The 14,230-nt window shown below is 45.6% G+C and overlaps 1 protein-coding gene across 1 annotated transcript in view; it reads left to right on the top strand.

The window, feature by feature from the left end:
• LOC126236999 (protein takeout-like) overlaps window positions 1–14,230 on the top strand; it is a 110,878-nt gene that overhangs the window by 79,642 nt on the left and 17,006 nt on the right. The window contains exons 4-5 of the mRNA XM_049946724.1: window positions 506–653; window positions 7,422–7,555. Of these exons, the coding sequence (XP_049802681.1) occupies window positions 506–653; window positions 7,422–7,555 (282 nt within the window). The remainder of the gene's footprint in view (window positions 1–505; window positions 654–7,421; window positions 7,556–14,230) is intronic.

The following is a 14,230-nucleotide window of genomic DNA, read 5'->3' as shown; positions in this document are numbered from 1 at the left end:
TCCTTTCCGCTGTCGGAAAGGAAGACTCTGACTGATTACTGGTACACTATCTTTGTCTCCAGATTACACTATGTTTATCCTCTTCCTTACCCCATTCGCGCAAGAACATACTGTGAGGTTGGCTGAACTGTTGAAAAATATAAAGTAACTCATGCACTTCAATTATTATTAATCCTTCATGGCGGGGGCGGCCATGTATGAAGCAGTCTATTTGTGTTTCCTCCTAGAAAGAGAAACAATCAAACTTTTATGCCAAGACACATCACGTAAAAAGTAAGTCGAAAGTCACGCTCGAAAAAGAGATGCAAAAACAGTTTATAATGCTAAAGAGCGATATTAAATTCGAAGTGATAGTGGTGTGTGCTTATAAATTCTCCTCTTCTTTTCTTTCCGCAATCTGTGGGTTTCTTCCTGGCCGCGAACGAGGTCATATTTCAGAATGTCACCCGCCTGATGTGTTGTTGTGGAGTAAATGTAAGGAAGCCGTGAACACGCGTTTCCGCAGGGATCCCGGAGATGAACCTGCCGCCATTGGAGCCGCTGTTCATCCCACTGCTGGAGAACACGGAGGGCAGCGGCAACAACCAGTTCAGCCAGAAGCTCTCCAACGTCAGCATACACGGCCTCAGCCAGTTCGTAATCAAGGAGGGCAGGTCTGTATATGCCCACTTCTGATCGCATACCTATTACTTCTAAGCCTCTGCATGATCAGATTCTATCCATCGATTACTCAACTTTTCACTGCATCTACAATCACGTTCTGAAAAGGCCCTGGCAAATATAGATGGGGCATGGGAAATCTAACTTGTATGAAGCCACTATGACAGCTTGTGGAAACTGTGGCATAAGTCGGATTTTATCTTTATTAATGTACATGGAAGTAGAGAATATGCCTAGAATAACTGCCCTGATGATTATGTAAGAAACATTTATAACAAAAAGAGAAAGACCAATGAGCTGGAATGTCTGCCAGCTATGAATAGTAATGGACAGAACAAAATTGGTTATTTTACCTTATTACGGAATTTTTAGTACTAGAATTGCTGTTATTTTCTAAAAATTAGGTGTGGGCACCTCATTTTCAACTGATGATAGGCTCAATAAATTTTTAATTAGTCGTATATATAAATTCAATTTTTTCAATACTCAGGGGTTTACAGATTACATAGTGTTGATTGTAATGCTATTTATGTGAGGCAAACAGGGAGAAAACTCGGGTTAAGTTAATGTCAACATGTTGTGCTGGATAGAAGGGAGATTGCCGATAGATGTGCTTTGCAGCACATTTCACGGATATGGGCCATGCTCCTTCTGACTTGACATCGCAGCTCAAATTGCTGCGCATGGGAGAAAATGGCAGCTATCTCGATCTCCTTGAGGAGATGGAGATTTTTTGCAATTTTAAAACTGGGAATTGCTTGTTTCTTAAGGAGCAGACAGCTACGAAAAGTGCCCGTTTTTGGGAGCACCTTAAGAGTTGCTTAGCGCATGGCAGCAAGGCCGTCCATTGGGCCAGAAATGAGACGGAATATTAGTTTTTTTCTATTGTTAGTGCATACTCCTGTCCCAAGTGGGCAGGGGTGGGCTGGCAGCGGCACAATTCGCTATCTTCAGCCAAGATACTATATAAAGTATCACAGGAGAACGGTACAAACATAAAATATGGGGATAAAAGATGAAGTTTACACATGAGAAGGGGAAGCAATTGGAGTTAAAATACACTCCTGGAAATTGGAATAAGAACACCGTGAATTCATTGTCCCAGGAAGGGGAAACTTTATTGACACATTCCTGGGGTCAGATACATCACATGATCACACTGACAGAACCACAGGCACATAGACACAGGCAACAGAGCATGCACAATGTCGGCACTAGTACAGTGTATATCCACCTTTCGCAGCAATGCAGGCTGCTATTCTCCCATGGAGACGATCGTAGAGATGCTGGATGTAGTCCTGTGGAACGGCTTGCCATGCCATTTCCACCTGGCGCCTCAGTTGGACCAGCGTTCGTGCCGGACGTGCAGACCGCGTGAGACGACGCTTCATCCAGTCCCAAACATGCTCAATGGGGGACAGATCCGGAGATCTTGCTGGCCAGGGTAGTTGACTTACACCTTCTAGAGCACGTTGGGTGGCACGGGATACATGCGGACGTGCATTGTCCTGTTGGAACAGCAAGTTCCCTTGCCGGTCTAGGAATGGTAGAACGATGGGTTCGATGACGGTTTGGATGTACCGTGCACTATTCAGTGTCCCCTCGACGATCACCAGTGGTGTACGGCCAGTGTAGGAGATCGCTCCCCACACCATGATGCCGGGTGTTGGCCCTGTGTGCCTCGGTCGTATGCAGTCCTGATTGTGGCGCTCACCTGCACGGCGCCAAACACGCATACGACCATCATTGGCACCAAGGCAGAAGCGACTCTCATCGCTGAAGACGACACGTCTCCATTCGTCCCTCCATTCACGCCTGTCGCGACACCACTGGAGGCGGGCTGCACGATGTTGGGGCGTGAGCGGAAGACGGCCTAACGGTGTGCGGGACCGTAGCCCAGCTTCATGGAGACGGTTGCGAATGGTCCTCGCCGATACCCCAGGAGCAACAGTGTCCCTAATTTGCTGGGAAGTGGCGGTGCGGTCCCCTACGGCACTGCGTAGGATCCTACGGTCTTGGCGTGCATCCGTGCGTCGCTGCGGTCCGGTCCCAGGTCGACGGGCACGTGCACCTTCCGCCGACCACTGGCGACAACATCGATGTACTGTGGAGACCTCACGCCCCACGTGTTGAGCAATTCGGCGGTACGTCCACCCGGCCTCCCGCATGCCCACTATACGCCCTCGCTCAAAGTCCGTCAACTGCACATACGGTTCACGTCCACGCTGTCGCGGCATGCTACCAGTGTTAAAGACTGCGATGGAGCTCCGTATGCCACGGCAAACTGGCTGACACTGACGGCGGCGGTGCACAAATGCTGCGCAGCTAGCGCCATTCGACGGCCAACACCGCGGTTCCTGGTGTGTCCGCTGTGCCGTGCGTGTGATCATTGCTTGTACAGCCCTCTCGCAGTGTCCGGAGCAAGTATGGTGGGTCTGACACACCGGCGTCAATGTGTTCTTTTTTCCATTTCCAGGAGTGTATATAAAATTGGGATAGTTTGATGAGGCACATTTAGATAAAATCCACACTTAATTAAAATGCCTTTTGAGGAAGACATAGCACATAAACACTGCCGACATCAATAGCACAATTAAAAACGGCGTTCACGTATGGGACAACGACACTGAACACACACTGCACATATGACATACATGGCAAGTAGCGAAACACGACGGAGAGTAACTTGATTAAAACTGGAACGACCTTCGGAGGGTGGGGAGGCCAGAGAGGAGGGACAGAGGAGAGAAAGAAGGGGGGAGATGTCAGCAGTGGAGGAGGTGGCAGGAAGGGGAGGAAGGGGGGTGCCAGTAGCACATCAAGGGATAGCAGACAGAGAGGGTGGGGAGGGAGCAACCCAGGAAGGAGCACAAGGACAGGGAAAGGGGTAGTGAGAGAGACAGCAGGCAGGTAGGAGGGAGGAAGCAGGAGAATGTGGCAGGGGCAGGAGAGGGAGCCCTAGGGAAGAGGAAGAGGAAATGTTGGAAGAAAGGATAAATATAGGGGTGAAGCACACCAACTGGTATGGGAAGACGCTGGAAGTTTCTTTGGGAGAAGATAAGCTTTTATTTCTTTCTTCTTTATTGTGATTTGATTGCCCTATCCCACATGGGCAGGAAACGGCTGGCAGGGGCAGAACCACCTGCTACTCAGCCGAGTGATAGTACATTTAATAAAAAGATCAAATTATAAATATAAAGGTAAAAGAAAGGGGGACGTAAGGGAAGCCAATGGGGATTACAATATACATTTACACAGAGACATTCATTGTGGGACAGCTAAAAAAGGCCACATAAAGATAAAAAACACAGTTGGCAGCTGTGCATAGTATCTGAAATACTCTGAAGTCACAAGCAGAAGTTAAAAGTTGGCCACAGTACTAAAACACACCAGAACGATGACCCTTTAAAACCACTGCACGAGACAGAGCACACACAATGAAGGGTAAAAATTGCCAGGAGGTACCTGCCAAGGGAGGGGAGGCCTGAGAGGAAGGAAAAGAGGGGGAGGAGGGGGCAGTGGGGAGGTGGAATACGAGAGAGTGGGATGAAAGGGCGTTGGGGGAGCACAAAGTGGCAGAAGATGGGTGGGGTGGGAGAGAGGGAGGGAAGGCAAGTCGGGAGGGAGCACAGTGATGCAGAAGGGGTGTACTGGAGGGGGCGTAGGAGGGTGCATAAACAGCACAGACGAAGGGAAAATAATGGGAGAGGGAGCCTGGGGGTTGGGGGATGGTGGGGTTAGAATTGGAAAGAGGGGTAGATATCAAGGCAGAGCTCATCTTCTGGGAGGGTTAGGCACTGGAAGGTACCTTCGTAAAGGCGGTGGAGGGTGTGGAGATGGATAGAGGCTGGAACACAATAGTAAAGGCACAAGTCTGCGAGTGATGTACAGGGTGAAGATGTGTTCAAAGGGAAGGATGATGTGGGAAAGGGATGAGGTCACAGAGGATCTGTGTGGAGGACGGAGGCAGGTACGGAAAGCAAGGCAGAGTGCAAGGCATTTGAGGATTTGGTGGGCTTTATAGAATATGGGTGGGGCGGAAATCCAGGCGACGCTGGTATAACAAAGGGTGGGATGGATTAAGGATTTGAACGAGTGTCGAAGGATGCAGTCCCCCTGTCCAGCCAGGCACAAGTTTCAGGAGGCCATCTAGTGTGGGCTTAGTGTTGGATCGTAAAGAAATGGGGAGTCCAGGTGAGGTGACAGTCGAGGGTGAGGCCAAGGTATTTCAGGGTGGGAGCGAGGTGAGCAGGATGACCATAGAAGATTAGACGGTATGACGCTCTTACACAATGCAAAACGCCGATTCACGATTTGAGCATAAACTTGGTACGCATTTAGGCAAGCCTCTTCTTCGGTAACTTTTTGCTATGAGACATTTAACAGGTTTCCTCACAGCAAACGGGGATATTAGTCTTATTTTTGAGCCCTATTCGCAGTGCATATTTGGCATTTGCCTGTTCATTCATTGAATCTACCGCAGTCGCCCACTTTGTCCTTATTGGAATTTAACATCAGTTGCTCGTATGAAAAATAGCATTATTATAGGTCCAGCTATCATATGGAGGATTACTGTATTTTTGTTACTGTCTTTTTATTATTTTTTGTAAATGCCTTTGAAGAATTTACGCTGATAATGTCAGTGATTAGGTTGGTCAAGCCATCGAGTTTAATAAGAAGGGGTGTAACGTCCTATTGTAAACGGTTATTGTTTTAACATTTCGTCGATGTTTTCGGATATGTAAAAATGATGTTTTCTGATGTAAATTTTTCTGTATTAATTTTTACGAAATCACTATGTGGTTTTACGCTAGGCATATTCCTACATAAAAAATAAAAAAAATTATCTTGTACGTTACGTGAGGGGGCATAATTTGTTGAATTTGTCATTATGCCTGTACTAGGTTTTTTAAGTTTTGCTATTACTTCTGACAGTAAAAAATCGTCATGTGATTTTAAAGTTTATTTTTATGTAAGCTTTGGTTTTCCTGTTAATGATATTTGCTGTATTTAAAGTTCAAATGTGTGTGAATTCCTAAGGGACCAAACTGCTTAGGGCATCGCTCCCAGGACTTACACACTACTTAAACTAACTTATGCTAAGAACATCACACTCACCCATGCCCGATGGAGGACTCGAAACTCCGGCGGAAGGGGCTGGCTGTATTTAATGTCTGCTTGTTGTACGTTTTCGAATGTAGAGCGCACTATAACGCTTGTTTTTGCAATAATGAGGTTAACTAGTTGGCTGTGTAAGCTACGTTGGGTACGCAACTGCTAAGGTTAAAAGATGGGCTCTTCTGTAAATTTAAAAATTGTTTGCAGTAAAAGTGAAGATATCTGTTGGAAGTAGTCATCAGAGTACATGTTACACCTCGCAGAAAATGTTGTGCTATTACGATATGGGCCTACAAGGATCGATAATCTGGTATGTACGAGAATCTGTATATTTGTATATACTTCTCTGTTTCTGTATAAATAGGGCCACATTTTTGTTCAGATCCTCATTCTGATAGTTCCTATGTACTTTTAGCGCTGGAGATGGTCACACAGTGACATAAATCGATGTGTAAAACAAGGGATTTCAATATTTACGACCGATGCTGCCATTTATCCGAAATATTTTGATATGCCTAGACTGTATGATTTCACCACACATTAGTATTTTTTTATTTTGATAGTTGTCTGCTCAAGTCCTTTATCATTTGTAATACTGGTGCTCTAGTGGATCAAGCCTAACAAAACTTCTCCACTTCTTCTGCATACGATCAAACTGTTACAGTGCCGACAGTATACAGAGTTTTAGCTGATGGTAAATTTGATCAGATTATCAATTGGGAAAATTTTAGTTGCACTCAGGAATCATTATTCATCATTTACCCATCGCTTGGCCTTCAATCCCTCTGCTATAGCAACAGGACTGTCCGTGCTGGTAGTACTGTCAACGTAATCTTCATTGTTCCTAGCTAAGCCTTCGCATTTGGATGTTGAATGCTATGTGTTTTCACACTTGTCCGATCGCGTGCGCGATGTTTTCTATATGTTTGTTGACGAGATTGGCGCTCCGTGGAAGGATTGGTATTTTGGTGCGGAAGGGTGAGAGGGAGGTTTGGCACGTTGATGAGAGAGAGAGAGAGAGACTATGCGCCTCACTTTTCCTTATAATACGTTTTCTATTTCCAAGCTCAGAGAGAGAGAGAGAGAGAGAGAGAGAGAGAGAGAGAGAGAGAGACTATCCGCCTCACTTTTCCTTATAAGTTTCAGTTTCTCGTTTTATCCATCCTGAAACGACTGAATATCCCAATAGTCAGAGTTATTATATTTGTAAACCAGAATTTACACAGCGCAATGGGAAAGTTGGCAAATTTAGGAAAGGATAATTATTAAAATTTAAGTATGGAAGTGGCACTACAAAGTGCTGTTGAAGGTTGTTTTAAGAGGCAGGCCGGCCGCTCTGGCCGAGCGGTTCGACGCGCTTCGGTGTGGAACGGCGCCACCGCTACGGTCGCAGGTTGGAATCCTGCCTCGGGCATGGATGTGTGTGATGTCCTTAGGTTAGTTAGGTTTAATTAGTTCTAAGTTATAGGGGACTGATGACCTCAGATATTAAGTCCCATAGTGCTCAGAGCCATTTGAGCCATTTAAGATGCAGGTCGGAGATGTGTTATAACCTATAAACTCACATTTTTCTTTTTCTCAGTAGCTTTCATCAGTGCACAGTAAGTATTTCCAGCGGTCTGAGTGCCCACTTGGTGTTGCAGGGCGCCGAGAAATCTGACGCGCTTCTACTTGGACATGTTTACGCCGGTGATCACCTTCGACGCGCAGTACGAGATCCACGGTCGCGTACTGGCGTTGCCCATCTCGGGCAGCGGGGACTGTAAGCTCGTTTTCAGTGAGTAGCAGACCAGGAATTCAATCAGTGAGCACACAGTTCCGTCAAATGCTCTTGGGCGCGACCCTGGACGCTGTCAGCCACCGCACCTGCTATCCGAGGTCACGCATATTCACAGCGGTACCGCATTCGATGTTCGGTTACACAATATTTAGTTCACTCAATACTGATTGGCACTTCCCCTATAACTCATGCAAAGTAGCAGTTTAAAATGTATATCGATGTATGCCATAAGATGGACTTAGTAATGTTCACCGCCACCAGATGGTGTAGCTGCAACAGCACTTACTGGTGAACATCGATAAGACAACATGGAAACAGATAGGCGTGGTCATCGGTGGAGTGACTGCTTCAGACAGACAGCCACAAGAGGTTAGTAGCCATATGTGGGGAAAGAGCGCCAAGTAAGCAGATCTTGTTTCGTTGGGTATCAGAATTCGGAGGCGTAAGGGACTCTGCTGAAGAAAGCAAAAGTGCTGGGCGTCCAGCAGCTTCATGCGAACTAAACAATGCACAGCGTGTCAATGACTTGATGATGAAGCACAGACTAATCATGTTTGATGACCTAAGGACACCACAGCGAACCCTACGCACAATTATCCGTGAGGCAGATGAAGGTGTGTGCATAATGTGTGCCCCATCCCTCGTCACTGCGTAGAAAGTAAAGCATGCGGAGATACGCTGACGGTTGTTGCAACAGGGAAGCGTGATAGGAACGCGGCTGTTCTCGATGTATATAAATGGTTGGGCTTACACGGTGGACAGTAATCTGTGGTTGTTTGCTGATGATTCCGTGGTGTACGGTAAGATGCCGAAGTTGAGTGACTGTAGGAAGATGCAAGACGACTTAGACAAAATTTCCATTTAGTGTCACGAATGGCAGCTAGCCATAAATATGGAAAAATGTAAGTTTCGGATGAGTAGGAAGATCAAATCTATAATGTTCGGAAACAGTATTACTAGTAAAACTTTTAACATAGCTGCTAAGGTTCAGTGACTGTCTCAGAATTATATTAGAACAAATAAGCCCTCGGTCACAAATATTAAGTAAAAATTGACCAGGTACTATGAGCGCCGTCTTCAGAATTAGACTAACTGTTCTAAAACATATTAGGTATATGGTACTAGTGCCCTGCTTGACATACTCAATCTTTTAAATATCTCGGCATAACGTTGCAAAGGGGAAACGGGCATGTGCGAACTATGACAGGGAAGGTGAATGGTCGACTTCGGTTTATTGAGAGAATTTTAGGATCGTGTCGTTCGCCTGTAAAGGATACCGCATGTAGGACTCCGGTGCAACCTGTTCTTGAGTATTGCTTGAGTGTTTGGGACTCGTACCAGGTCGGATTAAAGGAAGACTTCGAAGCAATTAAGAGGCGTGTTGCTGGGTTTGTTACTGGTAGTATCGGACAACATGTAAGTGTTACGGAGATGCTTCGGGAACTCAGCTGGGAATCCCTGGAGGTAAGGCGACGTTGCTTTCGACGAACACTATTGAATAAATTTAGAGAATCGGCAGTTGAAGCTACCTGCCGAACGATTCTACTGCCGCCAACATACATTGCGGGTAAGGACCACTATGATAAGATACTAGAAATTAGTGCTCATGCAGAGGCACACAAACAGTCTTTTCCGTCACTCTATTTGCGAGTGGAACAGGAAAGGAAATGACAGGTAGTTGTACAGCGTAACTTCCGCACACCCCGTACGGTGATTTGCTGAGTATCTATGTAGGTAAAGTTGTAGAACAGTACAGAGCAGATCCAGCGGAGTTCTGTGAGCGTCTGGTCACTATCGATGAGTCATGGTTCTTCGCTGAGATTCCAGAAAATAAACGCCAGTGTATGGAGTAGAATCTTACTGGGAGCCCTTGTCCCAAGAAGTCACAGCCGGGGCTATTAGTGTAGAAACAAATGGTGACTGTGTTCTGGTCAGTAAGGGATACTGCTGGTGGATTGACTCCCTCCCAATATAACCCACAGCGTGGACCGATACTGCAGTTCACTGCACCGACGCCGCTGACGCATTCAAAAACGCCGCCTCGGAAAATGGGGTCTTCGTGCACTGCTCCGACACGACAGTGAGCGGCCACAAATCAGCCGCGACACCGTTGCCATCGTGCAGGAACTGTGGTTTATTGCACTGCCACAACATCCATATGCGCCGTACCTGGTCACTAGCGACAGTGCCATATTCGACGGAATTGAAGAGGTCATGCAGGGTAAGAAGTTTAACACCAATGACGAACTTCGTACAGTTATTCATCAGCGGGGCCAGAATGCCCTAAAAGAAGGATTTGCTAAGCAATAACGGGAACTGGCCGAACGATGGCAGAAGCGCAAAGACTCTGGCGAGGAATACGTGTAACTTTATCTGTATTCGTTTTTCAGTAAATGCCCCATGTGAACACAGAAAATTGTAGTGCCAATCAGTTTGAACGTGTCAAGTAACACATCGCTCTGTGTCTTCGAAAGGTAGTGATAATACACAGACAAGAAGATAACGTGTTTTCAATTGCGGCCTTCTAAGTTAAGGATTCTTCAGAGCAAGCGTACAATTTTAATCTGCCAGACACTTTTGCAGTAATGTACACTAGCTGCGGTGTGAAAGAACCGAAGAATGATGTTGCTTCGTTAAAGTGTTATTCAGACTTGCTGTCAATGTGATTTAAACGGAGTGTTTATGAATACTGAAGAATCTGTGTTACTAAAGGGCTACGTCGGCGTGCGATGCAAGGTGGACTTACCCAGTGGCAGATAGTCCATTTAACGGCTTAAAAGCCAACAAAAATTTGATTTTCAGTGTTTCATTTATTTAATGACGAAATTTAAAACGCTTCCATTATATGCTCATTAAGAGGTATAAACTCACCTCTCGGTTTAACTCTATAAGCATGGTATTAAAGTTAGAAACTGTATGTATGTCTGGAGGAGGCGTGATTCACACCACGCTAACTGCCCAGACTGCATTTATCCAGTATTTGAGATTGAGAGCACTAAGCGATTTCCGACAGTCTTCATACATGATTTCAAACATCTTCGAAACTTTTTCCGTCCGACACCCATCACAAAATGATGAAAGGTAAAAAGTCTATCGCTTACCGTATTTTCGCTGTTCATGTAGGCAAACATAACCAACAGGAACGGCGTTTTGATTTATTACTTCTTTACTACTAACTTTATTTGCAGCATATGCTGCAGACTGTATCCACATATACCTCTGAAGTAACTGAAAAATTGTATCACTGTACGAAACGTACACTATGTGATCAAAAGTATCCGGACACCTGGCTGAAAATGACTTAAAAGTTCGTGGAGCCCTCCACCGGTAACGCAGGAATTCAATATGGTATTCGCCTACCCTTAGCCTTGTTGACAGCTTCCACTCTCACAGGTATACGTTCAATCAGGTGCTGGAAGGTTTCTCGGCGAATGGTAGCCCAATCTTCACAGAGTACTGCACCGAGGAGAGCTATCGATGTCGGCTGGTGAGGCCTAGCACGAAGTCGGCGTTCCAAAACATTCCAAAGGTGTTCTATAGGATTCAGGTCAGGACTCTGTGCAGGCCAGTCCATTACAGAGATGTTGTTGTCGTGTAACCACTCCGCCACAGGTCGTGCATTATGAACATGTGCTCGATCGTGTTGAAAGCTACAATCGCCATCCCCGAATTGCTCTTCGACAGTGGGAAGCAAGAAGGTGCTTAAAACATCAATGTAGGCCTGTGCTGTGATAGTGACACGCAATACAACGAGGGGTGCAATCCCGTCCATAAAAAACACGACCACACCCCCTCCGAGTTTTATTGTTGGCACTACATCGTTGGCAGACGACGTTCACCGGGCATTCACTATACCAACACCCTGCCATCGGATCGCCACATTGTCTACCGTGATTGTCTACCCCACTTAACGTTTTTCCACTGTTCAATCGTCCAATTTTTATGCTCCTTACACCAAGCGAGGTGTCGATTGGCATTTACCGGCTTGATGTGTGGCTTATGAGCGGCCGCTCGACCACGAAATCCAAGTTTTATCTCCCGATTAACTGTGATAGTACGTGCAGTGGATCCTGATGCAGTTTGGAATTCCTGTGTGATGGTCTGGATAGATGTCCGCCTATTACACATTACGACCCTCTCCAACTGTCGGCGGTCTCTGTCAGTCAACAGACGAGGTCGCCTGTGCACCTTTATGCTGTACGTGTCCCTTCGCGTTTCCACTTCACCGTCCCATCGGAAACAGTGCACCTAGGGATGTTGAGGAATGTGGAAATCTCGAGTACGGACGTATGACACAAGTGACACCCAATCACATGACAATGTTCGAAGTCCGTGAGCTTCGCGGAACGTTCCATTCTGCTCTCTCACGACGTCTAATGACTACATAGGTCGCTGATGTACAGTAGAGTACCTGGCAGTAGGTGTCGGCACAATACACCTAATATGAAAAAAGTATGCTTTTGTGGGTGTCCGGATACTTTTGATCACATACTGTAGTTCGGGGACGTTTCACACATGGGAGATTGATTCTTCAAAGATTCATTTGTGGCGGGTTACTAGTATTTACTGAAAAAACAGAACGAAAACAGAATAATAATGCTACTTGTCCGAATATCATACACAAGTGAGTAATTGAGTCAGAGATTCCTGGTGGCGTAGAGAGTACGTCATGCATAATGAATTAGTTTGGCGAGTCACTGGACTAGAAAGGTGGCAGATATGTCATTGGTCATTAGCCTAGCATTCGAGAGCAGTAAGGGGAACACCTGCCGTATGAGAGGAGATCGCGTTCCGATCGAATGTGCCGGACGTATGAGGGTCTCCGAAGTCGTACAAGCATTGATATTTTCACGTGTTATTATGTCAAGTGTCTACCATGTGGTCTTCAAATCCATGTATTTCGCCCCCGTCAGAATTAGTTGCGTAGCAGCTACGTGCGATGAGAAGAATTACCGGTAGCTGACGTTTATTCTAACAGTGAATTGACAGGGCACAGTACTCACCAAGTCGATACCACACACAACAACTGGTTAGTAACGTTAATATCCGAAACCACTTTCTCGGTAACGGATAAAGAAGCCTTCGCCCTTGGCCTCTTAAGTGGTACTTTCAGTCGCTGCGTGTCACATGACACATCCACACACATTAACACAGTTGCCAAATCATTGTCAATGGTTACTCGAAGAACGAAAAAGATCGATCGTACTAATAATTCTAGTTACAAGCTGTTGCACGCTCGTGGAAAGATATGAGTAGGTCGAAAACCACAATTCTACTTGATAAGAGAGTGTAAGTGCCCTTGTCACCTACAGATGCGCTTGGTAGGCCGTTTCACATCCTTGCTATTATGATATGAAATTGTTTTTGGCTGTTGTATGGCGTTCCTAAATCTCACGAGGGGTGCATTATACGCGGGTCTGAACTTCATTAGCGGCAGCTATTTGTTTAAAACTTATACTAAACAGGTACATGTTTCTATGTTCTACTGTCCTTCAGTGTTGTAACCAGCATTGCACGTAGCCAGGGAGTGTGATGAGAGGTTCAGCACCACTTCCAAACCCCATCGATCGAGCATACCAGTCACTATTTGCCCCTTCTGTGCCAGATCATTGTGCTGCAAATTGATGGGTGAGTCCTGCAAAAATTTTCACCGTTCCTTTCTCGAAGCTGTTCATGTTTGGGACACGGCCTGCCACCAGCTCAGAGAAAGAGGCGCCTACACTTTCTGCAGGACGCGCTCCTCATTTTGCAGGACAATGCTCAGGCGCTTATGGCGCAAGTTGTGACTGATTTATTCGATAGGTTTACCTGGAAAATGCTGTGCCACTTATCACACTCCACGGACTTAAGTCGTTGTGATTTGAACTTTATTGCTAAATTGAAGGAAGCCCTCCATAACATTCGCTTGAGAACTGTTACGGAAATTCATCGGACAATCAGACTATCAGACCAATTGTGTGATTGGATTGAAGAGTTCCTAGATAACAGAACGCAGCATGTCATTCTCAATGGAGAGTATACTTATATAGCAGGTCAGCAACTAGAAGCAGTTAATTCCATAAATTATCTGGGAGTACGCATTAGGAGTGATTTAAAATGGAATGATCATACAAAGTTGCTCGTCGGTAAAGCAGATGCCAGACTGAGATTCATTGGTAGAATCCTAAGGAAATGCAATAAGTAAGAGTGATTTCAGGTGTGCCGCAGGGGAGTGTCGTAGGACCGTTGCTATTCACAATTTACATAAATGACCTTGTGGATGCATCGGAAGTTCACTGAGGCTTTTTGCGGATGATGCTGTGGTATATCAAGGGGTTTTCACAATGGAAAATTGTACTGCAATGCAGGAGGATCTGCAGCGAATTGACGCATGGTGCAGGGAATGGCAATTGAATCTCAATGTAGACAAGTGTAATGTGCTGCGAATACATAGAAAGAAAGATACCTTATCACTTAGCTACAATATAGCAGGTCAGCAACTAGAAGCAGTTAATTCCATAAATTATCTGGGAGTACGCATTAGGAGTGATTTAAAATGGAATGATCATATAAAGTTGCTCGTCGGTAAAGCAGATGCCAGACTGAGATTCATTGGTAGAATCCTAAGGAAATGCAATCCGAAAACAAAGGAAGTAGGTTACAGTACGCTTGTTCGCCCACTGCTTGAATACT

The sequence above is a fragment of the Schistocerca nitens genome, chromosome 2 (assembly GCF_023898315.1).
Source record: "Schistocerca nitens isolate TAMUIC-IGC-003100 chromosome 2, iqSchNite1.1, whole genome shotgun sequence".
In the NCBI taxonomy this organism is placed as follows: Eukaryota; Metazoa; Arthropoda; class Insecta; order Orthoptera; family Acrididae; genus Schistocerca; species Schistocerca nitens.
This window is presented reverse-complemented; position numbering and strand designations above follow the sequence as displayed.